The sequence below is a fragment of the Eleutherodactylus coqui genome, chromosome 7, assembly GCF_035609145.1.
Source record: "Eleutherodactylus coqui strain aEleCoq1 chromosome 7, aEleCoq1.hap1, whole genome shotgun sequence".
NCBI lineage: Eukaryota > Metazoa > Chordata > Amphibia > Anura > Eleutherodactylidae > Eleutherodactylus > Eleutherodactylus coqui.
The window spans coordinates 93,863,819-93,889,609 of NC_089843.1; the positions used below are offsets into that span (position 1 = coordinate 93,863,819).

Genomic DNA, 25,791 nt, shown 5'->3' on the forward strand with positions numbered 1-25,791 from the left:
TGCATAAAGAATCACTTTTGCATTGCATCCTATGGGCAGTATCTGCCACAGAATCCAGAGGCAGTCGCCCGCTCCGGATTCCACAATTCAAATCCACCTGTATGCATTCACCCTTACTTAAAATATTTCTATGGTGTGCCATGTGTTGTCAGGAGAGACAGAGCTATTCATGTGTGCATTGTCTCTGCACTTGTAAAGGAAATCTCACGCAGTCAATATATAGTGATAATGACATATAGGTAAGTAGACTCCTGCATGCGCTCCTCACTCTTGGCTTGTATTTAAAAGATTAGGTGAAGAAACGTGTTTATAGACTTTTCATTGAGCCTATCCACTATCTTGTGTTCTGCCTGTAAAATACAAATTTCGGAATTGGAAGTGTAGCACACATTCTGTCTGGGAGACATTGCCACAATGTTCTTATTATTTCTAATAGGACACATATTTGGTATGGATCTACCCTTAAAATGGTTTCCAACTTCTAGCAATCCCTTTTATTAGAAAGGTCAACTGGTGATGAGCTGGTCACAGGTTGCCCTGTTTGTACTCCCACTGATCAGCTGTAATCTGTGCTAGGATCTGGTGGCGAGTGGGCAATTTCCCTGCAATGCCACCACAGGTGGAATAAAGCATTACACACTTCTCATTAAAGCGAACCTCTGGTTCTGGACAAACAAAAATGGCCACACAGCTTCTCCGACTACCTAATGCAGACTGTGAATTAACATGCATCATTAGTCTAAGACACTATGTGCTGCTTTTATTGGCCAATGCTGCCCACATGAGCAGCACTGGCATTTCAGAGCAGCATGTAGTATCTTAGACTACCGATATATACTAATGCACGGTATGCCTCAGGTAGTCAAAGACATGGTGCGGCCATCTTTGTTTGTCCAGAATCAGGGACTCGCTTTAAAGTCAGTGGACTGTCCTTGTAATCTTGGTTCTTTTAGAGTGGCATAACCTAATTGTAGCCCCTATACACTGTAGGTAATAGAGGAGGAACTCGAACAGAGTTAGAGTCTTTTCACATCACCATCGGAGGTTCAACGGAACCCATTATAGTCAACGGGATCCATTCATCACTGTTCAGTTCCATCATAAGATGGATCTTTTCAGCCACTGGGTGCCGTTTTCTTGCTCCAAGAACGAGCAAGAAAACTGAACCCCTTAGCACAAATATGAACAAGGCTTTAGAGCATTTGAAAATGGATATTCTAAACCTGAAGACCCTTGAAAACAGGGTCTGGGATAACAAAGGGCAAAGTAATTTTTTACTTTATTAACTATTATATTATTATATCCCAGTTTGATGTATTTCTTACATCGGAGCTGTATGTGGACCAACTTCAAACAAAGGAATTTGCTTGCTACGCAGCACAGGTGATTAACACACTTTACTTTATTTGGTGTATCCAGATTCCTCTCATTTCAGATCTTTGAAGATGCAAAACCCATGTACTGTGCGTATTTAGGCGGTAGGGAGCTTTCTGTACTCTGGCCAAATACCTATGCTGGGATGAAACCTGTTAATCCTGGTGTTGAGTTTCAAACCAGAGCAAGTCTCCACAGAATAGCAGAGGAGGCTCCCCCAAAACAAAGCGCCTTTAGAAAGGTATGAAAAAATGTTGACATTCTCCTTAGCCTCTTGGACACAGATAGACAGTTGTATGTGATTCCCCTGATTATCACGGACAGATTTAAGTCAAAGAGAGGCATTGTGTTTCATTTCTTGAAACAAAACTTTTTTTTTCTCCTTAAAACATTTTCTTCCTCTGGATTTTTAAGCCTTAACCACACTCATCAAAGCGTGAAGCTTTCCAATTCAGCGCATGGCCTTCAACCACTAAAGAAAGCAATACAATTATATTAAAAGTAAGTGCAAGCTTTGTGTCATACTTAGAGATACTAATCACACTTTGCGATAAGCAAACTGGATGGATGTTTTCACAACATTTTAATACATAAATGCTCTTGTCAGTCACTTGACTAGGAAAACTCACGCATTGTCGAAATACTAGCCGTGGTATGGTCTGCTGGGGATCTTCAGGCTTAGCACACTTCTTGGTGGTGTCGTGCCTTTGATTTTTGAAAAAAAAGGTCTTTGCGCTTCCTCATCCTTTACGAAGAATGGCCCACACACTGAGAAGTAGTTCCATTACCATAAATGAGAACACAGTAGTATTATCAGAAGTTTTAGAATATTTTGATGAGTATTGGGGGTTGCGAAATTTGCTAATTTAGACTATTTTATGTATGTACTGACATACTAAATATATGTGTGAACTTAATGGACCGTTTATTATGAGCAGCTTGTAGAGATTTTGTCCAGCCATTTTTTGTGCCCAACCTCATATGTTGTAGTCTACTATATCTTGAGAAAGTGAAATCTTGAAGTTACAATTTTCCTTGGTTAGCCATATGCATAATCACCCGACAGCAGAGGCGTAACTTGAAGCTTCTGTGCAAAATCTGTAACAGGGCCCAAACTATAATGCTTTTTTCATAGTACTGGGCTCCCAATATGGAGAAGAGCGGCCTTTTGGGCCCCCTAAGGCTCCTGGGCCCGGTGGTGCAACCGCATCCCCTGCACCCCCTATAGTTACGCCCCTGCCCAACAGCCTTTCCTTCCGACCCCTTCCATACACATGCATTCTCGGCATGTGTATGGTTGGGCTTGGCTCAGTCACCCCAACATTAGATGGCCAGCCAGTCCTGCCAAATTGACATTTACTTGGTCCCTAATTTAGATTGCAGTGCTATTAAAAGTATTTGTCCCTCACCCAATTTCTTCTATCTTTGCTTATTTGTCACTAAAATGTTTCAGATCATCCAATTAATTTTAATATGGTATGAAGACAACACAAGTTTTTAACTGATAGTTTCATTTATTGAGAACAAAGATGTATTCTAATCCTATATCACCTATGTGAAAAAGTAATTTCCCCCTTAAACGTATTAGCTGATTTGCCATCCTTGGCAGTAATAACTGCAATCACTTTCAACAACTTAAGAGTCTTTCACATCACAGTTGAGGAATTTTGGAACACTCTTCTTTGCAGAATTGTTTTAATTCAGCTATATTGAAAGGTTTTTTTAGCTGCTTGTTTAAGGTCTTGTCACAGCAACTCAAGTCAGGGTTTTGACTCGGCCACACCACTGATGGCAGATAGAGATGAGCGAGCGTACTCGGTTCGGGTGTTTTTGCACTCGAGCACTGCTTTTTCAGAGTAACTGACTACTCGGACGAAAAGATTCGGGGGGCGCCGGGGGTGGCGTGGTGGAGCGGGGGGGTAGCATTGGGGTTCTCTTTCCTCCCCCCTCTCCCCTATGCAACCCCCCGCTCACCCGCGGCACCCCCGAATCTTTTCGTCTGAGTAATCAGTTACTCGGAAAAAGCGGTGCTCGAGTGCAAAAACACCCGAACCGAGTACGCTCGCTCATCTCTAATGGCAGACCATGTTATTGTTGTGAGTGAAGGTACATTGACGCAGATTTCAGGATATAATGCAGCAGATGGAGTAACCAAAATTTACAATATTTATTTGAAACACAAAAATAGAATTGAACAATTATGCCACAATATTGAGTATACAGTTGAGCTTTCACCTGCGAAGACATAGGCACTGTCTATTGCTACCTAAAGCATTGGAATAACAATAATTTGTGAGCAGTCTGTAGTACCAGTTGTACCAGGTGAATAATATTAAGACCACTCGACTATTAAAGATACCATCTAAAGCAAAATACAGAGAATAATGTACAGCTTCCTTTTGGTGGTCACCATTTCAAAACAGTCTTATTAGAAAGTCTGATTCCCATATCTGCTAGCTATATCTCTTTAAGTAACTCAGACAATGAACAAGGCTCGAGCGCCACAAGTTGCCAGCAATTCAGTGTCATTAGGGTAAACTCTATTCCCTACAGCAGTCCTGCGGGCTAAGCATCCCTTCCAGAAGTGCATAACTAGTGCCCATTATGAGGCCAGCATCATTTATGGTTTGTTGCATAGTAGTCATAGACACTACTGACCCAGGATTGTCTGGATTCAGGAGCATGAATCTGCCACCGCTCTGTTTGGTCCTTGTTGCAGTCCAGCTGCCCCCCACCAGATTGGTGCCATAGCATAGTTACTCTCTTTCTGTGGCTCCAGGCAGTAGGCAAAGCAGTTCTCTCAGACCCTTTCTGGGTCAGGCTCCGTTCCTCTGCCATCCCGGTGCACCTTTTCCTCAACTTTGTCTTCTCTGTCTTCTCTGTCCAGCACCTGCCGTACTCACATGCAGAAAGAAATTCTCCCTTTTTATATCATGGCATCATTTCACCAGAAAGTTCTGAGTGAGCATGCTTAGCTCTGTTGTGACAAATTTGGCGCACTCTGCAATATTGGTGCAATTTTTGGGGCATTTTATCAGTCCAGAGTCAAATTCCAAATGGTCATAAATCATCTGACAGTGCTAAAGTAAATCCATCCATTACATTCCCTCTTCATTCAGCAGAATCCGCTGTGCTTTGTTGTTTACATCAGTACTTCCTGTTCACAATCTTCCTGTTCTTCCCTACTACATCTCCCATATTCCCCTTGCCTGCATCACTGCCTGTTCACTCTTTATCCTCCTCCCACACACAGCTCATGAATACTAAATCCCACCCACTAAACCAGTCATAATCAGTTAGCTGCTCTCAATGTTTCACAAAGCTGAATAAAAGGTTGAGCCTGTAATACTGTCACCATCTGTAATCTACTGTCATACAAGAGAACAGTCCTGGTGTGCAGCGGATCATAATACTGAGAAATGTAGCTCAACTCCACTGCAGCTTCATATTTATAACAGTTGCAGTGTTATTGACAGTTTTATCTCCTCCTGTAACTAATTTTATCTGTCAGTGCATCTTTATTTTCAGAGACAAACTGAAATACATCTCCCCCACTTAACCTTCTGATAAAAAAACGACTGTTTTTGGACCAAATAACTACATGCACACAATATCACTTCGGCAGGTTTCAGCCAAGATTTAAACCACAGTCTCCTATGTGAAAGGTAGCATTCTTGGCCACTGCACTGCCCAGCCACTCCAATGCTGTGGAATAAGATGTATACTCTACATACACACCATCCAGAAATGTTACCTTTATTGCTCATTTACCAATTGTTATACATTTTGTCCATGAATAAAACGTGAGCTCCTATCCACGAATATATAACATTCTGCTACCCAACATATGACAGCCATCAGAGCGGTAACAGCTAGAGGGAGAAGGCTGCGGGGCTGGGCTGTGTTAGTGAGCATGCAGTATCCTCTTCTGAGGTTAGAGCTGTGCCTGCCCATAACTCTGGGGGATCTGTTCCTGAGTGCCCGTCCAGCTCATAAATATTCATATGGCTGAGACAGGACAGTCAGGACCGGAAGCTGGGAGACTGACCATGGTCATTACAACTGAGAAAGTCACGACATTCAGACAGCTGGGGTTATGTGACACCCTGATTGAAGCACAAGCACTCATTTAAGGCCTTGTTGAATGTTTCACTGAGACAGGTTAGAAATTTGTAAAGTCCTGGAATACCCATTTAAGGGACTGCAAAACAAATGACCCTATATTAGAACGTTTTATTATACAATGATTGTTCTTTATTAGCTAAGATTGGACATACAGTAAGTCCACATATTGGGTTGATCCATTTCAGGAGACATCTGCAACCAGTTTTATAAATGATACAGTCAAGTTATTACATGGCTATATGGAATCCTTTAGATCAGGTATAGTGTCCTACTGTCAGGTCCTAAGTTCTCAGTATCATTTGTTTTCATGGTCTCCTTTCTTGATGATTACACACATAAGGATGAGGGATCATTGTAGCAGTATTGTAAATATTGCAGACAGTAGCCTTTGCTTTTGGTCTGTTCATACTAGAATATGGCGGGTGAAAGATATTAAACAATAGTGTCTGAAGGAACAATGAACTTTGTGTGTTTGAAAGGAACAAAGAGGGAGGTAACAACGTGGGTGGTCATTTCTTATAGATCGTGTTGTGTTCAGTTTTGAATTATAAATGTCAGTAGACATCTTCAATATCTGTGTCACAATCTCCAGACTGACATGAAAAGCGACAGATTCCTTCTCATTTGACTTATAAACTTATATCCTATGGATTTCTATTGACATAATTTCTGACGCCTTTCAAAAGCATTGACCTCGTCAACAATTGCTAACGCTAAAAAAGCAGAAATGTAACCAATATATCACACAGACATGGCTTAAAGAGATATTCACATCTTGAAATATATTATAATGTAACATGTATATACACCACTTAGCACTGTGTGTATTATTTTTTTGTTACTGATTTTGAAGCATAGGAAACAACCAGATCAGCTTTCTTACTGTCAAACATTTGTCAGTTCTTGGACATATAGCATATGACAGTTCTTGTCCAAGCGATATACATACTACTATTACTTTCTTAATCTGTTATATGAAAAAAGAAAGATCACCTCTGTCATGAAGAGATTTCCCAACATGCTGTATAGTCTTTGTGTGTGCAGAAACAAGCACTTCTGATAGTAACATGAACTAGTTGTTCTTTTTAGGAAAAACATAAAGACTGCGTGTTACATTTGTGTGGGCAAGTGAGCACTGGGCCCACAGGAAAATTATTACAAATAGGGAACACCAGGTGAAACAACCACCGATTAACTCCTCTCCCTATCTTCTACAAAGGAAGATGACCAAGGACCTACCTGAGCTGGGACCTCGGCCCAATAAAGGGCGGCCCAGCAGTCTTCAGATCTGGGCCCTTGCTGCCCCTAGGAACCCACGCATCCAGGCCACCCACGCATACAGATGCCACCACCAACAGGGACAACTGGACTGGATAAGATGACACACGGAACCAAAATCACACCATACAGCAGCCAATACACAAACACTAGTAGCACATGTTAATGCTATAAATGCCAGGTATTTGTTGACATTTTGGCCAAAATATGGTAGCCTGCGGGCCACTTCACTAACCAGGAATCCAGTGACATAACCAGACAAAACCACAAGACACAAACCTTTCTTGCAGCCACCACACATGGAACCTGCTCACACAACACAGAGAGAGAAATGAGAGCAGAGAAAGCTGACCACACAACACCTGGGAAGACAGCTTATATGTGTACTGACCTAGAGTGATTGGCTGACTGGAGACACACACCCACACACAGCCAGCACAATCCCCCACACCTGAGCAGGAAAGTTCCAGAGCACCTGTAGACCACAAGGCTAAGGAGACAGATGTGACACTCTGATGTCAAGCATGCCAGTCTTGGATCTGTGTTATCTATTAAATTACTAATTTAGTGTTGGGTGGAGTGCCCTTGGAGTGATCCTAACAGGACACTCACTTTTAGGGAAAGTAACAACAGTCCTGAATTTTCTCCATTTATAGGTAATTTTTCTAAGCGTGTTTTTAGAATGATTATCGTTCAAGAAAAATTGTTCAAACGAGTGAAAGTGATAAAAATCATTGTAGGCTCTATCACTTATTGTTTGGTTTAAACAGCGCTAGTTCAGTTATTCTCATTCACTTATACAGCGAATGTGAAAGACAATACGATTCTGAATGATTTTTCATTTTAACAAACCAAGAATATATCTGCCTGTCAAAGCATGCTGCACAAGTGCAAACGAGCTAACTCTGACGTCATTTGCTTGTTCAAATGATAAATCAACTCGTTTAAAAGTACCCCAATTTAGGATTATTGTACACCAAAGTCTTTAGCAATGTTTTTGTTTACTTTTCCAGCTTCATGCTTCTCTATAATGCATCTTCTGAGGTCTTCTGGAAGTTGTTTGCATCAATGCATGCTTCACACTTACCAATCTTTTTGAGAAAAACAGATTTTTTTCAGTAACCAGATTTTGTCTGCTTTTTTTAATGGGCAATGCACCTATGAAACTCGCACTTCCAATCTCATCTCCTTACTTGAAACACCCTTTGCCAATTAGCTCTTGATTAAGTGATTAACACAGAGATTCACTTACTTTTTTTCCTGCACTCTAGACATTTACAAAGTGCACTCAATAAAAGACATGAAAAGTATAACTGTTTGTGTGTTGTTAGTGTAAGAGGGATGAGCTGTGCCATGCTTCCCTCTTACAGATTACAGTGGCTCAGTTGCCCGGTACTGTGCTCCGTGTTATGGACAGCGAGTGTGGACGCACTGTGCTAACCAACCGGTTTGACTTTGGGCTAAACCTAAGGGCGTTATCCTGCTAGTTCCCCAGTATTTCCCCCTTAACCCCTGTACAGGGATCCGGCCTTCGCTGTGGGAAACAGGGGAGGCCGCTACCTCTTGGAATAGTCCTGGTGTTGTTGGCAGCTGACCCCCAAGAGGCAGAAGCACCGGTCAAGGCACCTTGAAACAGGCCGGACTGCAAACAGGATTAGATACAAGAGTCAGGAAAGCAGTGATCAAACAAATACTGACAAGAGTACAGGACAAACAGCAGACAGCAAAGTCAGAGATGGAAAAGCTATGCTTGGTAACAGAGACAAAACACATAAACAGGATAAGATGTAAAATAAGGAAGGCAGCAAACATACAGGATAAAGAGCGGACAGTGAAGTCAGAGATAGGAAAGTTATGCTGGATGACAGAGACAAACGCATAAACAGGAAGGCAGCAAACAAATGATTTACAGATACAAGTACAGGATAAAAGAGACAATAAAGTCAGAGACAGGCGACCTATGTATGCTGGGTGTCTAAGTCAAACACACAGCAACACTCAGGCAAAGAGGGAGGGTCCCCAGCTCACTTAAATAGGAGGGTAATTGCCTATTAAGCTGCAGCTGGGCTGTGAGCACTGAGGAAGGTTAACTCCTGCAGTGCTGATAGAAGGTAGAAGCCAAGAGTCCATTCATACAGGAGGAGCAGAGCCACACCCATGTCTGCCCGGAATAGCAAGAGGGCGGCAGACATGGGTAACTGAACTAACATTCCAAAGCAAGGTCCCATCCACTGTCTCTATCAGCCATTCTGTGGCATCTAGGACTGAGTTACAATAATGCAGATTGCAATATCCGCTTTGGCCACAAGCAGGAGCTCCAGCACCACCAAGGGATATTAGTAATACAAGTGAATAGAGCAATTGGACTTTATGGAGAATTATCTAAAAAGAGCTCTCGTTAGCTGTGTAGCCCCAGATGATATAGTAGGGAATGGCCAGCAGCCATTTCGAAAGTGTAATGTAGTTTAGAATTCAGGGTCTGTGCGAGGAGGAGGCAGTACAAAGAGATCTGTAGAAATAGGGATGCAGGCAGGGTTCCCATGCTAAGGAGCTACCAGGAGTGAGACTGGGCTGAAGAGACTGCTGAATGGAAGATTAGCTGTATCACTGGAGCGAAGGACTACACAACTGGTGAGAGGATAGGAAGTCTCCCTCCCTGCCATTGCCAGACACTGAGGCATCGGGGTCAAAGTACAACCATAGTGTGAGGTGCTGATAATCAGCAAAGAGAACACCGATGGTAGTGAATGTAAAAACTTCCCCCGGGGACATTAGGCATAAATCCCTGGCCAGGGTGTAGGTGAGAAGGACTGAGAGAGTAACTCTCCAAAGAGATGCTGAAATGAGGTGTGCAAAGTAAAGTTATTGCGCTATAATTTGGTTTTAAGAAAGGTCATGCATACAGATTAATGTAGGCTGTGTAAGAGTTAATTTGTGCATATTGTTCTATTGTTGCACCGTGATATGCATGTGATAATATGATGTGGGAAGGGGCAGAAAGACATCGGTTAAGAAGGTAGCTGCAGTAGGTGTAGCAGTGCGCTGTATTCATAAATATATGTATGTAGTGAGTCCTTGAGTCTGCAGAGATCCTAAATCACAAAAAAATGAGAGCGAAACAGGTTGTTTTAAGTGTAGATGCTAGCACTTACGGTGCATGAGGTCACCATGATAGTACATGCTGCGGACCTCTGGAAATTAAGTGCCCATATTCTGATGAAAACATAACGGGAGAGGCTGTTACTACATATGATGCAGCTTAATGTAATGGATCACTCAAGAGATCCTGATTCTGGTGACATCTACGATGGCAGGCGTCTAGTAAATAAAGGATAGAGCTCCTACGGAGCGTAATGGGTCAGTCAAAACATGTAATATCCGGTGTTAGGCATGATGAAGGAGGGCCTGTAAATCATGTGCCTTGCTGCTGTCAGTTGAAAGAGATGAACAGGAAATATAAATGCCAATGTAAAATTGCGTGAAATGAGTACGTATATAATGGGTGATAAGGAATGAAATACTGTCTCTAAGAGTTTATGCCACGAGTATCATAAGCAACATTCAAGTATAAGTGCCCTCCTATGGAGCGTAAATATTATTCTTTTGGCTACAGTACAGTAAAAAGTTATTTTAAAGTTTTTTTTTTAAATGCTGCCTCCCTTCCATCTCTCAATGCCGCACCATACAGAACTCCACCGCCTGCTTACATTGTTGTAGTAAGTTTGTGTTTGTTTACAATTGGGATTTGGATAGTAATTGGATATTTTCTAAATAATCAAGCCAGAAATCTAGGTAATTCCGAAGGATTCACTTACTTTTTCTTAGAACTACACTACTAGACTAAAATTATTCTGCAATTATTCTTTATTTATTTGGCTACTAAAAACTTTATTTGACTCCTAAGTTTTTCTGCTGAGGAGCCAATGGCCCCTACATAATTTTCTTTAGTCTGGAGCCCTGCCAGGTTTGATGGAGATTGCACAGCTACTATTTACCGAGTATTATCCCGTTTCCTATATGGAATAGAAGGTCCTCCAGGTAGAGCGGCAGCTGGCCATTTTTCTTCTTTTGCCCCCTGGCTTTTAAGGGGGTTGAGCCTGATACACATGCCCATAAGGATAGTGCATCAGATTATACCTCATGTTCATCTTATCATCCTATCATTATTTCACCAGGAAGTGCCTCCCTCTTTTCCCTCTTTCTTCCTTTCATAGAGATCAAATTTGTAGATTTTCAGTATGTTTTTGTAGCATGATAAGAAGAACCTACAACTTCCATACTGATGGTGTCTTGGATGGTTAGAAATCCGGAATCCTAGTGCTTCAAGAAAGTAGTGTTAATCACTAAGCCATCATGCTGCCCCCAATATTCGTCATGGAACCTATCTTTCATTTTTTTAGCAAATGAAATACTTATTTCTTACATAATCATGCTTTGTTGTACTTTACATTATTTGAGATTCCCTCTCTGGTGACCTCAGTCCCATCCTTGTTGAGGACTTGCCTACTGAGCCATAACCATTCCAGGGTCTTTCTCCCGTAACACTCAGGTCATTCAAGCAGAACTATCTTTTTCTGGAGGCCACAAACAAAAGGAGGGAATGCTTTCAAGACCTCTTAGATAGCGGTCTTCACTTCTGCTGACATGCCGCCTGACAGTTGCTCAGCTAGTCTTTGTTTCACAACAAAAAGAGTGGCATCAAACAAATGGATTCAGCTATAAAACAAATGGGTTTAACATATTTTAAAGTTCACACCACTTTATCAGAACACTCCTGTATCTGATATCCAAGGGACATTCTGCCTCGCAGGTTTTTTTTCCCATTCAGGTCAGTTATGTGGCTAATGCCCTGTTACTGCAAGGTGATAGCAAACATAAGGCTACAGATAGTAGGTGGTATGTTTGTGTTTGTTAGAAAACAATCCTTCCATTTAAGGCGTAAAGCCTTCGTAGGATCAGTGGGCTTAGTGTGGCAGTTGTAGCATTATTGACTGACAACATGATCCTCTATGAGAACCTGAAACATTGTGCAAATGACGCTAAAGAACAAAGCATTCCGAGAGCAAGTCCAGCAGGCCAGTTTACGGAAGAGCCAAGAGGGCAGATGCCTTGGGCTACCAAAACCAGGCCTTTCCTTATGTTTTTTGATTATTCTCCATTTGTTTTTGATAGGAGGGTCATATATCCTCCAATCTGAAACTCAGACGACATATATATATTTCTAATATGTTTGATATGTTTGTGGATAATGTTACATTTATTTTAATGCACTTTAGAAATTAAAATCTTGTTTTTTTACAGTAGTCATGTCTGATGCACACCTTGTTGTAGTATCATTGGAAATCAAGAAAGCTGAAAACTGAGCGAGCACCCAAATGCGTTATTCAAGTCGAGCTTTTCATAAAATTCGAGAGCTCTACTTGAGTAGCGAACCCCATTGACTCCAATGGGAGACTCGAGCATTTTTGTAGGTGGGACAACGGGTCCCAAGCTTTTTTTTTTCCTTCTCTCTCTCTCTGTCGCCAGCCAGCCAAAAAATTTGCCAATGACACGCACTGCGGCGGGGAGGGGCCAAAACAGACACGTCACAGCGGGGAGGAGCCAAAACTGAGGCGGGGTCGAACACGGCTTGATGCTCGTTCGAGTAACAAGCACCATAGAGTACGCTAATGCTCGAACGAGCATCAAGCTCGGCAGAGTATGTTCGCTCAACTCTACTGAAAACCATGCTGGGGCTTGGTCTTTATGAAAAGTCTCTGTGGCAGCTGTGACATGACAAGCTGCATCCTGATGTGCCGCAAGCTTTACTATGTATCATTCAAGACCTGTGGTGCCCCTACAGATCAAACTCATGACTCTAGTTCTTCATGGTATTACCAGTGTAAGCCCATGCTGCTCCTCTTCATTATTGGATATTCCAATCTGTATCATATGGTTGTGTACTGTGTCTATTGTACTGGTGGCTGTGTGTCATAAAAAAGCAGAATAGATGCATTCTATATATTTAATTATTATGTATTATACATTTACATTTCTTTAAGCATTAGAATTTAGCTAACCAAAAACCAGCAATGCAAAAAATGTGCTTGTCTTTAAAATAACGTGGTTTTCACAGTATATTCTGTTTCCTCTTTAGGCATGATTTCCTACACAGAATATCTCTTCCTGCTCTGCATATTGACAAGTAAGTGTGTCACTCTGAGAACACTATGACATAGTAATATAGTATGTAAGGCTGAAATAAAAAACATGCGTCCATCCAGTTCAGCCTATTATCCTACAATGTTGACCCAAACAAAGGAAGGCAATCCCCCCCCCCCCACCCCCCATGAGATTGAAGCCAATTTTCTTAATTTTGTGGATATATACTTCCCGACTCCAAATCTGGCAATCAGAATAACTGCCTGGATCAGCAATCCTTCTGAATTAATGACATATGCATATCAATGTGTTTTATGTTACCCTGAAGTAAAGGTAGTCAGTGCATCCGTACCCATTAAACAGGGATAGCAAATCACAACTGGGCAGTGAGAAGAAAGGAAAGGAACATAACTCCTTGGTGTCATGAAATAGTCTTAGTAAGTAGAGAAATGAAATGGTCAATTTTAGCTTTCAAAAAATGAAAGAAATGTCTGTATAAAACTAAAGAATATCTATGTAGTAAGCTACAATTTATTGCAACTGCTTCATCAACTAAAAAACCCACTAAGCTTAAATAATCGTTTTTGCAAAGAGGTTTCTGAGAAATCCTCTACCAACCTAACTAGTTTTCTAAGACTGAATCATTGATGACCTGTCCTCGGGATATGAAGGCGAGACCAAAGAGAGAAGATCGGTGCTGCTATACAGAACAGTAGAGGCTGGAGTATATTGTACAACTCTTTATTGGGCTATGTATGACAGAGCTGGGTTGACCCCTCCACTAGGCCACTTACAGAAGATGAAGAAAAAGGGGAATTTAAATGTGTGTTAAAAGCGGGAAAAACATGGCATGTGATGATCTCCACCAATTACTAGGTCCCGGCTAATACAGATAATACTCCTAAAGAAAACTCATGTTACAATAATAAATAACACCAATTAAATGAGCTGTGAATTAAATGTTTGTGTATACTACCTAGGATACATAAAAAGAATAGTAACAAGCAGATAAAAGCAAACACAAAATAGAACAATTCACAAAAGATGAAAATAATAATAGAATTTCCAGAAATCACTCACCCACATAAACTAGTTCGTTAAAAATAGGACATAAAAAAACAATAATTTATTGACAATAGGCAGAAAAAATATGTACTTAAGACCAGGCTGATACGGCCGTAAGCATAAAATGCAGTGAGGCTTCCGCAGCGTTTTACAGCTGTGAACCTGGCCGTGACCAAGCGAACAGCCGCTTATGTCGGCGCAATTGTACTGCACGTGGTCATATGCAGCGCGCCTGTTGTATTTTTGTTTATATTTCCCACACCGGCGCTTAGTGATGATGCGTATACCTGCAGCCCATACACAATGTAGTTGCTTATGGACGCGTGTATATACGCAATAATGGAAAACAATGGGCTCTATCTCACCTATATAAGCGACAAAATAAAACATGTTGCGTTCTATTTTGCGCTCGCAGATTCCTCAATTCCAACACGCTTATGTGAGTGGAACTGCGTAAGGCAATGTGATTGATTGCCTGCGACCTCCTGGGTATGTCATGGGTGTACAGAGCCTGCGTAATATGTAATTCCAATATGGTCGTACGAGTCCGGCCTAAAACTAATCAAGATAAAACTGGGTAGAATTTTCATTGCATTGACCTGTACAGCAATGCTGATCTTCTTCCTTTGGTACCCCCTTCATTTCTGCGCACTAACTTGTATCCAGCGATCCGCTAGGAGGAGGACTGCAGCTGTTACATACTCTTCGGTATGTTTGCCACCAATACGAGGCATGCCACCTGACTAATTCTTCTCTTATTTTATTTTGATCTCTTCACTATAGGAGCGCTGTCTTTTGCTCTCCTTGCAGTTACTGTCCTCAGAATAGGTCATCAGTTTTGAATGGAAGAGGTCTGCTGCCCAGGACCAGCACCAATCAGCTGGGCTGTATGGCACCAATGTGTTGTCGAATGAGAGCGGTGTCTGTAGTACCGTCCAGAGCCAGTGCAGTATGTATGGAGCCATTAGTTTACGCCAATTGGCAGAGGCCCTGGGTGGCAGACCCTCACAGGCCACACAGGATAGGGCATCAATACTTCATTCCTGGAAGATTCCCTTAAGATAGTGAATCAAATTTTGAAAACCCCTAGAATTATTTCAAGGAGTATCAGATTACAAGAGAATGTTCTCGCACTTTCACCCTACAACTGAATGTATGTATCCTTACAGGAAGGTTGTTTCTCCCGATTGTAAGAGATGAGTAAAAGGAGAAAATTGACTTTCAGCCACAATTAAGCTGTCTTCACTTTTCCTAAAACCATCAGAGAATCTGAAAAATCAACTTTCCTACCGTATATACCGGCGTATAAGGCGACGGGGCGTATAAGACGACCCCCCAACTGTCACCTTATACGCCGATATACAGTGGAGAAAAAAAAAAATTCATTACTCACCTCCCCCGGCGTCCTGTCGCGCTCCGGCAGGATGTCGCTCGCTCCTCGTCCCCGGCGCAGCATTGCTTTCTGAATGCGGGGCTTGAAATCCCCGCTTCCAGAAAGCTAATACACACGCCGGCAGCCATGACATCATTGAATGGCTGTGATTGGCTAAAACACACGTGGCTTCAGCCAATCACACTATTCAATGACATCACTGAATGGCTGTGATTGGCTAAAACACACGTGGCTTCAGCCAATCACACTATTCAATGACATCATTGAATGGGTGTGATTGCTAACACGTGCGCCTTCAGCCAATCACAGCCATTCAATGCTGTCATGGCTGCCGGCGTGTGTACTAGCTTTCTGGAAGCGGGGATTTCAAGCCCCGCATTCAGAAAGCAATGCTGCGCCGGGGACGAGGAGCGAGCGACATCCTGCCGGAGCGCGACAGAACGCCGGGGGAGGTGAGTAATGAATTTTTTTTTTTTACACTTTTTTTTTTTTGTATTACCGGCGCATAAGACGACCCCCGACTTCAGACCCGATTTTTCGGGGTTCAAAAGTCGTCTTATACGCCGGTATATACGGTAATTTTTTTCTTTGCCCGTAAAATCTTCATTCCAAAACACAGGCACAGTTCCTCTTATTTAGGATTTCTTCCCAGCAGCTGGAATATTACTTCCTCCATATGGGAGCACCAGCTCTAATATAATATTTAGGGAAACCATTGCAATTCTTGTACAGTGGCTTGACCAATCTTAGATAAGACTCCAGACCTCAGCCATGCCATTTTATGTTCTAGCCTAACTGTAATACAAAACATACAGCACTCCTGGGAATAGAAATGATCATAACCACTTGGTGTTATCTCAACTTCTTCATAAGTTAACTAATAAGTACTCCTAATTGATTAGTTAGGGAGCGTTCCCACAGTGTTCTTCACTGCACTGTAGGATTCCTTCCGGTAGCTATGTCACAGGTACAGAAAACAGCGCTGTGACAGAACCCCCAAACAGAAACTAACAGAACTACTCACCCGCATTAGTGAAGCTGATAGCACATTGCTGCCCGACTGTCTGCTTACAATGAATGGAGGTGGGTGGGGGGAGAACGCTCCCCGGCCCGCTCCGCCTCCATTCCGGCTGCGCTGTGAGCTGTGCCAACGATACACGCTTGTGTGGAACAGCACAGGAGCAAGCATCATGGGGATGAACTGTCCGGCATCGTTTGCCTGACCGCTCGTCCCGTGTAAAAGGACCATAAGATAGATACTTGATGAGCAGTTATTTTGCCAACCAGATAGCCAGAGGTATATGGGAAGATTGGCCATGAAATTAAGTCCTGGTTTTATAGTAAAAAGTTATTTTTTAAGAGAAAGTATATATGTATTCTGTATTGAAATAAAGTTTACTTTGAAATCCTACTGAAAGGAGGGCAAACTGCCAAATCTGACTATTTATGTATTATTTTGCTAAATAGTCAAAAACTTTTCAAACAACTTGAAATGATGTGACGGCCAGTGTGGTAATTAGCAAAATTGTAAATTACTCTATCCAATATTACGTTTTTGGGCTGAAAAATCACTCTTTAAGTGCTGAGAACTAGGGGTCTCACTGCCCTCTAATTTGTTGTCCACTGCCTCTTGTCAAGTATTACCCATATCTAGAAACAATATAGAAATAGAAGCAAAAAGATGAAGTGGAGCAGCCCAGATGTGGAAAGTCTGAAATGAGGAACCTGGAGCTTGATAGCAGGGATAGGATGGAGACAACTTTTTTATTTTCTTAGGAAGATGGAGCTCCCCTACGAAACGTTCTACCCATATGGTAAATTTATGGAATCACAGACAAAGAAAAAATAAATAACATTTTTTGGAGGGGTGAATATGGTGCAATCTTTAGAGAAAGATGACGGTCAGGCATGCTTTTGCCAAAAGAAATATTAGTTTATTTCAGCACTGAAAGAACTTTTTCTAAGATACACCGTCAGGAAGGTATATCCCCAGTAAGTACTGAGAAAGGGGTGTATATACCTCGAAATGCGTTTACAAGCTGCTTCAGAACAATAAACTAATATTTCTTTTGGCAAACACATACCTGACAGTCATCTTTGTCTGAAGGTTGCGCCATATTCACCCTTCAAAAAAAGTTGTTGTTTTTTTCTTTACAGCAGCTAATCTCTAGTATACCTCTGAATAATAACCATAATAGTCAGATGCCAGCTCTAAACAGGGATTCTGATTACAGTGCAATTAATTGGCTAAATTAAATGAATGGCTGAGCGCTGTTTGTGATTGGCTGAGCACTCAGCCAATCAGATACAGCCCTTTCAGCAGGCGGGGATTTTAAATCCCGGCCTGCTGAAAGAACTTCAGTGCAGTTCAGGGGGACCAAGTGGCTAGACGCGCCTGAGCCCCGGAAGTGGCGGAGAGGTGAGTGTATATTTTTTTACACATGCTAGGGATGATTTTTTAGGAAAGGGCTATTTAAAGCCCTTCCCCGAAAATCACTGCAGGGGTAGCCGACAGCCCATTGCTTTCAATGAGGCTGCGATCTTCTCTGTCTGTTGTCAATGGGGCCACCACTGCTGCCACCAGCCCCACTGACCACAAGGTGAAACCCCTGGATGTGACAGCATCTAGGGGTTTCACATCCAAAGAATCCTGATGCTGCAGTTAGTTGTGTTTTGAAATTCACTGTCCTATTTTTTACTGGTGCAAATTTTTTTGCGCAAGTAAAAATCGGACATTTGACCGCTGCCATTGAAAAGCATTGGTTCTAATAGATGCGAATCGCAAACGCAAAACACATGCGCAACACAAAACTCTCATGTGACTGAGCCTTAATTTTTGATCTGCATATGCAATAGGTGGAAATATGTATCTTGCATTACTTTTTCACAATCCTCTTTCAAACACCTTCCAGAACCTCATGCCGGATTCAAGATTGCATTCAACATGTTTGACACAGATGGCAATGAGATGGTGGACAGAGAGGAGTTCTTGGTGGTAAGTCTCACACAGTTACCCTTACCAGATCATGGATTTTGAACTCTACTTTACGCAGCGGGTAGAAATATTTATATATACACAGTCGCATCTTGTTGCCTAAGTCCACATTAGAAGACTACACCTGCCCCACTTATGCCAACTCTTGCTTCAGCTTTTCAACAGCTTGTTCAGTATCAAATTCTTCCTTGCTTTAAAAGTAACCACATCACAAGGCCATTTTTTTTCCAGTTCTAATATCAAAAGAACATAAAATATGTTTTAAGTCAGTAACTAGGGCAGATTAAAATGTCCAGATGTGAAAAGAGCTAATTACAGGTAAGTGCATGAACATTAAAGGGCGTCCAGCTGCACAAGGATAGGCATTCTTCACTTTGTTTTGATACCTGTTCCGATGGGGTTGGACAGATTAATGTTTACTTGCCATACTGGAGACTGGCCATTCTTTATCAACTTCCTTTTTCCAATGGCTAATTCCTTTTTTAACTGTATTTCAAACGAGGTTGTCTGTAATCAAAGTGTAGGACTTGCCTTACTCCAACTTCAAAAGAAGTACGACTTCGACTTTCCACACAAGATCAGAGAATTCTCTCTGTTAGTAAATATAAGGTTAGGCGAATATATATAACATTGTGACGTCTATTTAAAATTGAACATGTCACTAGCTATGATAATAAATTATTTGTTTGGCTGATAATTACCAGGTATTATGTAGAAACTTCATCCTGAAAACTCAAACCTGTTATCCCTTACTAAGAACTTAGTTCTTTATTGCATCCTTTTAGAGTTGAGCAGAGCCATAAACTCTATTAGAATTACATGAAGAGACGTTCCCAGTCCTAATATTTGAATCAATCTCTTCACAAGCAATCAAAGTGAATTCTAAAAAATATATTATTATTCATGTGATCCCTTCACTCCCCATTTTGGAGGCTCATTTGTAGTAGTTATACCTGACTGCCATCTCTTCTTCACTAGTGCTACCTTTAGTTTATAGTCAACCTGCCTTTACTGAAACCTTTAGTTTATAGTCAACCTGCCTACTGAAACTAGGGCTATATGCTTGTGGAGAGTTTGTGTAACAGTCAATGTGAACAGGCAGAATTGCAGTGTATAGCGTGAGAGTAGGGATGAGCTTCAGGCTGAGACCGGAGGATTATTTTAGACTATCTTGCATTACCTATAGAAAATGCAGTTCTGTAAGGATATGCATGCATGACCATCACTCTGTTCATTCAGAGAACTTCGGGACCCTTATTCTTGTGATCAGCGCGGGTCCTAGAAGTTGGACTCCCACAATCAGCTACTTATCCCATATCCTGTAGAAAGGGGTTATCTCACCAAAGTCTTTATCTGGAATGCAGCCCCAGTGCATTGGGAAATGTGGGGCAGTGTAGGACATGCTACCATGTCTCCGCTGCATTCTCTTTTATGGTACCATTGGAGATAGCCAAGTTCAACTGCTCGGCTATCTTCAGCAGCCCCACTGAAGTGAATGAAGCAGAGATTCAAAAGTGTGTCTGACACTGCCTCAGTCTTCCCACCATGACTGTATTCCTGATAAAGGCTTTGGTTAAACAACTCCTTTAAGCCCTACCCATAGTAGGGCTTAATAGGCTAACATTAAAAAGTGAAATATACTGCAATGCAGAAGGATTGCAGTGTATGGTACAAGCAATCAGATGTTCACGTCCCCTAGCTGGACTTAAAAAAGTAAAAGAAAGTTTGAGATACATAAAAAATGTATTGTTTAAACTTCTCTACTCTTTTCCATAAAAATCTAAACAATAAAAACTAAACAATTAGTAGTGCAGCTTCTGTAAGCAGCCAAACTATGCAGTATTTATTCTGCACCGTAAACACTGTAAAAAAATTACACAATGCAAAAATTGCGGGCTTTTTGTCACCATCTGTTCCCAGAAAAAAATTGAATCAAAATTGATTAGGGATGAGCGAGTATACTCGCTAAAGCACTACTCGTTCGAGTAATGTGCTTTAGACGAGTATCTCCCTGCTCGTCCCTGAAGATTTGGGGGCCCCCGCGGAGCGGCGAGGGAGAGCGGGGAGGAACGGAGGGGAGATCTCTCTCTCCCGCCCGCTCTGCCCCGCTCCCCGCCGCAACTCACCTGTTAGCTGCGGCGGCTCCCGAATCTTCAGGGCCGAGCAGCGAGATACTCGTCTAAAGCACATTACTCGAGCGAGTAGTGCTTTAGCGAGTATACTCGCTCATCCCTAAAAGTGATCAATAAGTCAAATGTGCCCAAAAATAGTAAAAATAAGCTTGCTTGCCTGACACAGCTCTATCAGCAAAAAAATAATAAGCATGGGTGTCACAATGTGGCAACAAAAATCTACTGTTTTTCTTACACGTACTAAAACATAAAAAAACACTATAAATTTGGTATTGCCAATAATTGTATTGATCCATAGAATTAAATGAACATGTCCCATTTACAAGGTATTTGTGTTTTGTTTTTTTGTAATCAATTTCACCTCACACATTTTTAAAGTTTTTCATTGTATTTTATGGTACAATTAAAAAATACAGCTTGACCCACAAAAACACAAGCCATGGCACATCAATAGAAGATTAAGAAAGTTATGGTTCTTGGAAGGCAGGGATTTAAAAATGAAAGCGAAAAGCAAAAAAATGGTTGGCCTTTAAGTAGTTAAATCTTCAATATTTAGGAATTTTTGCAATTATCCCAGTATTTTCTACCTCCCTACGCTGCACTTGTAAGTGTCCGGGAAGCTGAGACATAAGCTGTGGTGGGGGTCATCATGCAGTGACTGTGACAGTCGGAACACTGAGACCACATTATCATCGGTAGCTCCAGGGTGTGAAATCCTCATATCTCAGCATCTTGGACGTCCGGGAGTTAGAAATAATATGAAAGGGATATCGGGATTAACTGCAGTCTCACTTGATCTGGTGGCCGTGGTCATATGCAAGCCTGTACATAAATTGGATGAAATTAATTCTTTTCCCGGAGACTAGAGAACTGTTGAGTGTAGAGTCTGGGCAGGCTAGCGGTGTTGAACTTGGTGTAACTGTCATGCCAAGACTGTGTGGAAATACCACAGCTGACAGCTTAATGTTGGCATTTCTCCCACACACAAACATGTTGACTTACAAAAGCCAAGAAAGCTTCCATACTCATCCCACAATAAACAATGCCACGGTTCTAGTGTGACTGTGAATCACTGTATGATGGCATGCAGGTACCAATACATACAGGACTACACCGCTGCCAGACGGTGCTCAGATTTCTCAAGCTTGCTGGCCTTTTACTGTTAAGCAAATATTAACTAAAATATTACAAAAATTATCTATGTGATTATTAGTTTTAGATTTCCTGAATTTTCAAAAAGTTTCAGAAGCAGCCTAGGTCTTCATTGCACCTAGTTTCAGCTCTATTAATTCACTTTTCCATGTAGATTTCTCTGCTGCCGTGATGTTTGCAATCCACTTACAGGTCCCAAGCAGCCATTCTGTTGGTAATGTACTGGCCGGGACTTCCTCTCCTACACTTCCCATGCTGCCTTGCATAGCCTTGTTCCAATCAGCTGTAAGGCAGCATCTGAATGTCCACCCCTCTGTTGCATCTAGTAACTAGCAGTGTCCCAGTCTCCCTGTTACTAGAGTAGCCAAATTACTAACAACAGGCAGTGGATTGCAAAGGTGCTGGAAGAGGGACCCCCTAGTGGCAGGTAATTCAGTAGTAAAGCAAAAAAGTTTTTAATGCAAGTATACTACAAGATATACACAAGAATAATACCAAGATTGGAAGACACATCTTGTCCAAGTATTACGTCTAGACCATTCATTAAAAGAGGAGCTGTCAAGGAATAAAATCAGTAGGGCATACATTACGCACACACAAACTTAACATAATGGGTGTACTAACTATTTGGCCAAAATGTCTCTAAATGCCGGATCGTCTTGGGAATGCAGAGTGGTGAGTATTCAGATGCTACCTCCCTGATGATTGGACCAGAGACTGTGCAGTGCATCATGGGAAGTAAGGGCATGAATTACTGGCAGAATGCTAGGCTTGCTACACACTCCCTCCCTGAAAGTTGAATGCAAACAGCAGAAAAATGGGGAAGATGGCCTGAAAATCAAAATTTGCAGACATGAAACTGGGTGCAAACAGCAGCAGAGTGGGTAAGGAGAACTTTAATAAAAAGTAATGGAAAAGTCATGTATAACCTAAAATGGTACCAATTGAAACTACAGGTCATCCTGCAAAAAACAAGGCTTTGCACAGTCTCACTGACAGAAAAAATAAAGTTATGGCAGTGAGAAATTGACAACAGGAAGTAAATAAAAAAATATATATTTTTTAAAAGCAGTACAACAAAAAAAATTATATAAATTTAGTATGGCCATAATTGAATCAACCTACAAAAAAGGTGCAATTATGATTTTTTCCCATTCCGCTCCACTCAGACTTGTTTAAAAGTTTTTCAATACATTACATGGTACATTAAATGGTACCATTGAAAAGTTGAATAGGGATGTCCAATAAACATTCATAGAGATTTTTAGGTTGTCACAGGTGACACCATCGTTCCTTTCCCACCGGTATAGGACGTAGTCGGTAATAAGCAGAGTCCACACACTGTTAACTTTTTAGTACCTCAGTCCCTGGGAACGGTCAGGGCCTGGGAAAACTTTACTTTAGTAACTGGAACAGTTCACAAGGTACAGTAACACACCGATGCAGGCAATAGAGATAAATACGATCTGGGAGGAACTCAAGATAATGCTGGTCCTACAATCCTTAAGACTTTTATGGAACCATTCCTGGAAGGTGTATACTCAGGATGACACCGGTCCAACAGTCCTAGTTATCTGTCCGGGACCGCTCCTGGAAAAAGGAAAGGAGCAAACTCTCCACAGGTAATCTTTGGACACAGTACCTCTGCACGGTAGTCTGGGCTCTCCTTTGTACTCACTCTCTCTCACACTATCTCCTCACTCGCTACTGGCTCTTCGCATTGATGTCCTGAAGATACTTTTCTTCCTCTTCCATTCTCTTCATCACATGGGGGTTAAAGGTACCCGGATGTGCCCGGCACTCACAAGAACTTATGATGACCAATCTCTGAAGAAGAACTAGAAGCTTCTTCTCACACCCAATCACTCATATTTATAGACTCCAAACATACCACATGACATTAGATGGATACATTCACAGACATTAACTCTTCAGTACCCATAACAAAGGACAAGACAGTTTCTGTACAGTGCATCTACACAAGACATTACATTTATGACATTTATGGAGGGGCCAAGATGCTGCAGATAGTGTTCATGACGTTTATCTTGAGTTCATCCAGAGTATGCAGATTATTGGCATACACTTTCTACTTTAAATTTCCCCACAGATTAAAATTGCACGTGGACAAGTCCTGGGAACGGGGTGGCCATGATCCCTTTCTCACAGTTCGCTCTTCCATAAATAGTTCATGAGCCTGTGCCAATGAGTCACAAGAGGTGTGGCAGGTTTCCCCATATTGTTGGAAAATGCAGTACTTTCTTTGGGTGTTAATGTGTCATAAAACTATTCAAACATGTCCAGATAAACTGCGGTATTCAGTTGATTGGAATTGCTCCCACTGTTCGTGTATCTGACTATGCGTACCAAACACCAATTTTCTGTTCATGCAGTGGCATTTTCTAAGTCAGGTGGGGATTTTCAGTAGCCCAGTACCTCGAATTCTGTGAATTCATGGGACCTAATAAATAAAACCGCACTTCATTTGTCATAAAGTACAGCAACAGTTCCAAAAGTCATATAGCAGTCATAGTCAGCAACTACGTACAGTAATTTACGCTTTTAGCTTTGTCGAGCTCTTTCCTATGTGGAAGGGGTCAAGCACAGTCAAGCACTCAAATATTTGGCGCTCTCATTAAAATTAATAGAACATAGTGTGCCTGCCCGATCTGTGCTTCACACAGAGCCGCCCTATTCTCAACAGTCAGACTCCACCAATCAGCTAGTTAACCCCTACCCCATGAATAAAGAATAACATGTAGGAACCTGGACACCCTTTTAACATTAAAAGGATCAGTCAAGCACATTTGTGCTGTTACTCACTGTTAGGTGGGTCTGAACATGGCTTGATACCCTTGGTCTGAGGGTTCTATGCAGAACGATGAAGAACACATGGCAGGCTTAGCTGAGAGAGAGGGTATTGCATTTCTCCGTTAATATAATGCTACGTCACTAGGTCTTTAATAGTGCTCGTAGATACTCCAAAGGCTTACTGTGCTGCAGGTGAGGTACAGAACTAGGACACTCCAGAATACCGTCTTTCTAATATAGAAAACCGACAGTCACCAGTTTGCTCAGTACCATGTTTTCCGCTGCTCTGAGCATGCTTAGAATCTACTTCCTATCAGCCACATGATCCCTCCCCACCAATTGAAAATGTACTCTACCAAACTGTATCAGAACTGCAATATAAATAATAGTCAATAGATGGCATCAACCACTAAGATATATGGATGTATCTCTTCGCTAACCATTACATAACTTGGCATTCTCAGTAAACTAAACACAGCAAATTTGTCATATACCCCACATGTCATCAAAGAACATCGCCAACTAATGTTTCCCCTCTACACCTGCTCAAGTTATGGTATGGTTTCAGGTTCATAGATTCCAACACTCACCGATATGTCGTTAAGGATACAACCAACTTGCTAGGACAGTCTCTGAGTTTATTTTTGAGCGCTGTTTGCAATCTACTTCTAAGTGTCTCAGATGAGTTCAAACTTTCGGACTGACAGAGGCCTTGGTTTCTTCCTGTTTGCAATCTACTTCTAAATGTCACAGATGAGATTGGACGTTCGGACTGACGGTGCCCTTGGTTTTTTCCTGTTTGCAACAGACCCAGTTTGGCACCATTTCTGAATCAGACTCTGAACACAACATTTAGTTGTATGTAGTAGTGGTTATGTACTTGGGTACTTGTTGATGAAGGCCTCTTCCGTTTCCTTAATTGATCCGCTTTGCACATAACCTTCCACACTAAGTATTCATTGTTGGAGGAAGAACACCGTCTTTCTGACGTGATGTGCACAGAAAAACTAAATAGTAGAGTATATTAAAGCCGAAACACTGCACATAGGGGCAACGTGACTGTCAGACAGGGTGCAAGAGGCTACAGCCTCCTCCAAATAGTGTGCTGCCAAGATCAGAGGCGGGCTCCTTTCCATAGCACAACCTGTATTTAATTATAAGATACAGTCCTATAAAGAGTGAAATTCGCAAGTAGGTGTCACTAGAGATTTTATCCAAGTCAAGATAGGCTAAGCCGATGTGCTACCTCTCTCCGGGAAACATTGCAGATATATTGTTGTTATACTAAAATAAGTATATCCATTATTGCCTGCTTTCTAGCCTGA

At 41.7% G+C, this 25,791-nt stretch overlaps 1 protein-coding gene across 2 annotated transcripts in view; it reads left to right on the forward strand.

Annotated features, from left to right (window-relative positions):
- Positions 1 to 25,791, forward strand: part of MICU3 (mitochondrial calcium uptake family member 3) — a 122,358-nt gene that overhangs the window by 52,116 nt on the left and 44,451 nt on the right. For both annotated transcript variants that reach the window (XM_066573378.1, XM_066573379.1), the window contains exons 5-6: positions 12,914 to 12,961; positions 18,289 to 18,371. In XM_066573378.1, coding sequence (XP_066429475.1) covers positions 12,914 to 12,961; positions 18,289 to 18,371 — 131 coding nt within the window. The remainder of the gene's footprint in view (positions 1 to 12,913; positions 12,962 to 18,288; positions 18,372 to 25,791) is intronic.